The following is a 4189-nucleotide window of genomic DNA, read 5'->3' as shown; positions in this document are numbered from 1 at the left end:
CCCCCCCCAAGTTTGTAAGCATAAGCAGCCCTGTAGAGTGAATGCTGTAAGGCCCCATTGTTGGTGCTGGCACACTGTCGCTACTCTTGTTTGATTGGCTAGCAAGTTCATAGAACAAACTGCTCGTGTGTTCTTTGGATTTACTCATTGGTTGCTTTTGTATAGATACTACTACTTGGTGATTTTGAGAAGGGCACGTAGAATTGAGAAATGTCACAGTGCATTTGCTGGGTCTAGGTGAAGTATGTGGTCTATTTTTGTGGCCAGCCAAAGAGAAGATCTAGAGAGAATAGATGGGGGGAGGCAACAGGTCTTTTGCTGGACATAAACTCTAAAGACTTTGTTATCTGTTTGTTTAGAGCAGTGGTTCTCAACCTTCCTAATGCCACGACCCTTTAATACAGTTCCTCATGTGGTGGTGATCCCCCACCCATAAAATTATTTTTGTCGCTACTTCATACCTGTAATTTTGCTACTGTTATGAATCAGGCGACCCCTGTGAAAGAGTTGTTCGACACCCCTCCCCCCCAAAGGGGTCGAGACCCTCAGGTTGAGAACCACTGGTTTAGTGGCATCTTTTTTGAATACCAAGAAAAGATTTGGTGATAGACTGACTTTGATTTTTTTTTTTTTTCCCTTAAACCTCTCAGGTGGACTTTGACAATCCCGATTATGAGAGGTTCCCCAATTTCCAGAATGTGGTTGGCTACGAAACAGTGGTTGGTCCTGGCGATGTTCTTTACATCCCAATGTACTGGTGAGGAGGGGACTAGGGCTGGCGCTTCTCGGGTGCATCCTTTCCCATTCTTTGGAATGCTGCACTTGTGTCCCTCGCTCTACAGCAGGATGGGCCCTGTGTGGTCTCTAAGAGGGTTTCTATCTCCTGAAGTCACCCTGCTGAATGTGGGGGAAATGACCACTCTGGCAGATCCAGAGGTCCCCGAGGCTTGGAGCTTGAGAGGCAGTCTGACTCCTTGTTGCAGGGCAACACCACCTAGCCCCAGCCCCACCCCCAGCCCCAGCGTGTGCTTTGCAGGCGGGTGTAGAGACCACATCATCAATGTCACCCATCACTGGGCTCCACCTCATTTTTCATTCCTCCCTCTGAAAGAATTTGTGGCAAACAGAACCTGTTGGTCTCTTGCAGGTGGCATCACATAGAGTCGTTACTAAATGGGGGAATTACCATCACTGTGAACTTCTGGTACAAGGTGAATATGGAGCTGGGGGGCGGGGGCAGATGGACTAGCCTGGAGATGGTCCCCAGGTCTTGGGGAGATGGAGAGGGGAAGTGATTGGGTTCCTTGGAGGAAGGATGGTGCTAGGAGCAAGCAATAGGGCGATCCTGAGCTGCTGCTTCCCTTGCAGGGAGCCCCCACCCCTAAGAGAATTGAATATCCTCTCAAAGCTCATCAGAAAGTGGCCATAATGAGAAACATCGAGAAGATGCTCGGAGAGGCCCTGGGGAACCCACAAGAGGTATGTAGCTGACCCGGGATTGCCCATGCAAAGTCGGGTGGCAGTCTCTGTAGCTCCACTGTCTCACTATCTGGTGTCCTCTCTCGGCATAGAGGTTATGGGTACGTTCAGAAAATCCTTGTTTTCTGGAGAGAGCAGGGCTTGACTGGCTGATCAATTAAAATCTGTTCCATGCTAGTGGTGATGTTCCCCAAGGGACTGGTCTACCAGCTGGGGACCCCTGAGGGGATTCTTCTGGAATGGGAAGCGAACAGCAAAGCAGCTCCTCACGCTTTCCCAGCTGTGCCAAGGCAGCTTTAGGTAACCGTCGAGACTGCCTTCCCACATAGGTGCTCCAGTGGCCCATCGGATAGATGGGGGCAGTTCGTCTTTGGAATGCTGAGCCTGCTTCCTGTGGGTGGCTACAGCATCTGGGCGACCTTTGGAGTCTGGAGATGGCAGCAGCCCCAATTGCAGTGACCCTTGAGAAGACAGAGGCATTTAACATTGGAAAAGGCCCATAGAAGCATGTGCACACGCGCTTTCGGCTGTTCGGGGACTAGCCCCTTCGGCCTGGTGGTCAGTTTGGTGCTGCCTACACACACCAAGGGTTGTGAGAGGCACGGCAGTTCAAAGTGGACCCCTGAGACAGGGTCGTGGCCCCTACTACGGGGCTGACCTCCAGGAAGAGTTGCTTAGAGGGTTTGCCAGGTGGAATGTCTGCACGGGTATCCAGCTCCAGGGAGGGCCAGAAGCAGGCAGTTCTGACGAGCTCCTCGTGTCTCTTCACAGGTGGGGCCCTTGTTGAACACAATGATCAAGGGCCGGTACAACTAGCCTGCCAGGGCTTCCCGGCCTCCTGCAGGTGACCGCTGCCCCATCTGCTGCGCCGCCGCCTTGATGAGGACAGGCGGTTCAAGCGCTCGTATTGCACGCTGCACTTACGGACTGGACTCTTGCCATGACCCTGGAGGCAGGTGTTTGGGGCCAGGCAGGAAGGTTGGCACTCCACTCCCATTTAGAGGGGTTTCCTGCCCTTGCCTCTTGTGCCCCAGTACTTTCCTCTCTGCCCCCCTAAAGTCCTGCACTTAGTATGTGGAGTCCCAACTTCTGGTTGTTGTCATGTCTGTGTGTGTCAGTCTGTCAACCTCGGAGCTTGTGTGTTTGTGTGTGTGTGTGTGTGTCTGTGTGTTCCTTGCAGCCTCAGTGCCTAAGCCTAAAAGGAGATGCTTCTTGGGCCTCCCACTGCCCCTGAGCTGCAGGGCCGGAGCTGTCCTGACCGTTAGGTCCGTCTGCTCACTCCAGCCTCCACCCAGTCAGCCTCTAGGCTGGCATGAGTAGCGACTGCGGCGTTAGCGGAGGAGTGAGTAGAGGAGACTAGCCTTGGAGAGCCCAATAGTCATTCTGTGAGAGAGAATTAGGTAAGCTTCCAGTTTAGACCTTCTTCGAGCCCAGGCCATACAAAGAAAGGAGCCTTGTGACATAAGAACCAGGAATTTCATACGTTCCAAATTGTGGGCAGTATGTGTCTCTCATTCTGCACCAGCTCTTGCTCCCTGTGCTGGGCACCAAGGAAGTTCTGCTGGTGGCTTCTCGGGGTGCAAGTGTGTATGCGTGCATGTCCACATTGGCCAGCCTCTTCATCTGACCAGGGTTCTCCACTGGGACCCATGTCCACTGGGACAGCGCAGTGGGAGTCCCAGGCAAGTACAGCCTGACCTTGCCTAAACCTTTTAAACTCAGATTGTAGCCATAATTGGTCAGGTCTCACTACAACCTGTCTGAAGCGGACTGGCCAGCACCTCCAGACCCTCTGGCCCTGCCTGCCCCGGCTGCATCCTCTACTCCTGCTGAGCTTCCTGCCCGAGTAGATGAAATGGGTCAAGCTTAGGCAGCTAGCTCGCCACTCATCATCCACCTCACGGAAAGGCCAGCAGTGAAGCCTTGCCTCATAAAGCCAGCGCCTCTGCCAGGCCCAGTCGCCCAGAAACCGCCCGGAAAGCCAGGGCACCTGAGGGAACAGAGGAGGAAGATTTTCTTCGCTGTTGAGAACTCCCCATGGGAATCCCTCTCAGGACTGCAGCTTACAGCTGGGCACTGTTCACCTCGAAGAGCCATCCTTCATATCTGGGCGTCGAGAGTCGACCCCGGTGAGTGTGTGGGCCTGTGTCCCCTCCCCTCCACTCTCGGCTCCAACCCCTTCTAACTGCAAGGAAAGAGGAGTCGAAAGTCTCTGGTGTTTTGTTTTGTTTTGTTTTATTTTCTTGCCAAAGGTTTACTTCCAGTGTCTGAGCTGTGGCTCTTACCCCAAAGCTCAGTTTACAGTGCACTGATGGACTGAGAGGGTGTGTGTACAGTGCGTTTGCAGAGAGAGCGCGAGTGTGTGTTCAGGGAGATGGGTGTTCATGGCTTTTTTAGTACCTCGTGGGGTTTTCCAATCGTGTGGGTATGCAGACACGGTACCTTTTCAAGTGGAGTTCTTTCAAATATAGCCAATGCTGGACAACGTGCCCGCGGTGCTCTCCCTCCCGCCTCCAACTCTGGGGAAGGAGGCGTGCATCACGCCAGGCCAGGGCGGATCAGCGTGCTCAGCATCACACTCAGAAAGGCCGGAGATGTCGCTCCTCTGCATCAGGCAGGCAGGCCTGCGCATTCCTGGCTTGGACTTTGGGAGGTGGGTGAGGAGCCACTGGGCTGACACAGGCCTGACTGAAGCGGGTGGCCTCCCCAA

General features: G+C 53.7%; 1 protein-coding gene across 1 annotated transcript in view; it reads left to right on the top strand.

Annotated features, from left to right (window-relative positions):
* The window catches only part of HIF1AN (hypoxia inducible factor 1 subunit alpha inhibitor), a 10548-nt gene extending 6580 nt beyond the window's left edge, over positions 1-3968 (top strand). The window contains exons 5-8 of the mRNA XM_004700991.4: positions 651-757; positions 1148-1211; positions 1369-1479; positions 2251-3968. Of these exons, the coding sequence (XP_004701048.1) occupies positions 651-757; positions 1148-1211; positions 1369-1479; positions 2251-2295 (327 nt within the window). The 3' untranslated portion in view covers positions 2296-3968. The remainder of the gene's footprint in view (positions 1-650; positions 758-1147; positions 1212-1368; positions 1480-2250) is intronic.
* The last annotated feature ends 221 nt before the right edge of the window (positions 3969-4189 follow it).

This window comes from Echinops telfairi, unplaced genomic scaffold (genome assembly GCF_000313985.2).
Source record: "Echinops telfairi isolate 266 unplaced genomic scaffold, ASM31398v2 ScPeMD7_70;HRSCAF=299, whole genome shotgun sequence".
NCBI classification, from domain to species: domain Eukaryota; kingdom Metazoa; phylum Chordata; class Mammalia; order Afrosoricida; family Tenrecidae; genus Echinops; species Echinops telfairi.
Note: the sequence above shows the minus strand (reverse complement) of the source record. Positions and strands in the feature narration are given on the sequence as shown.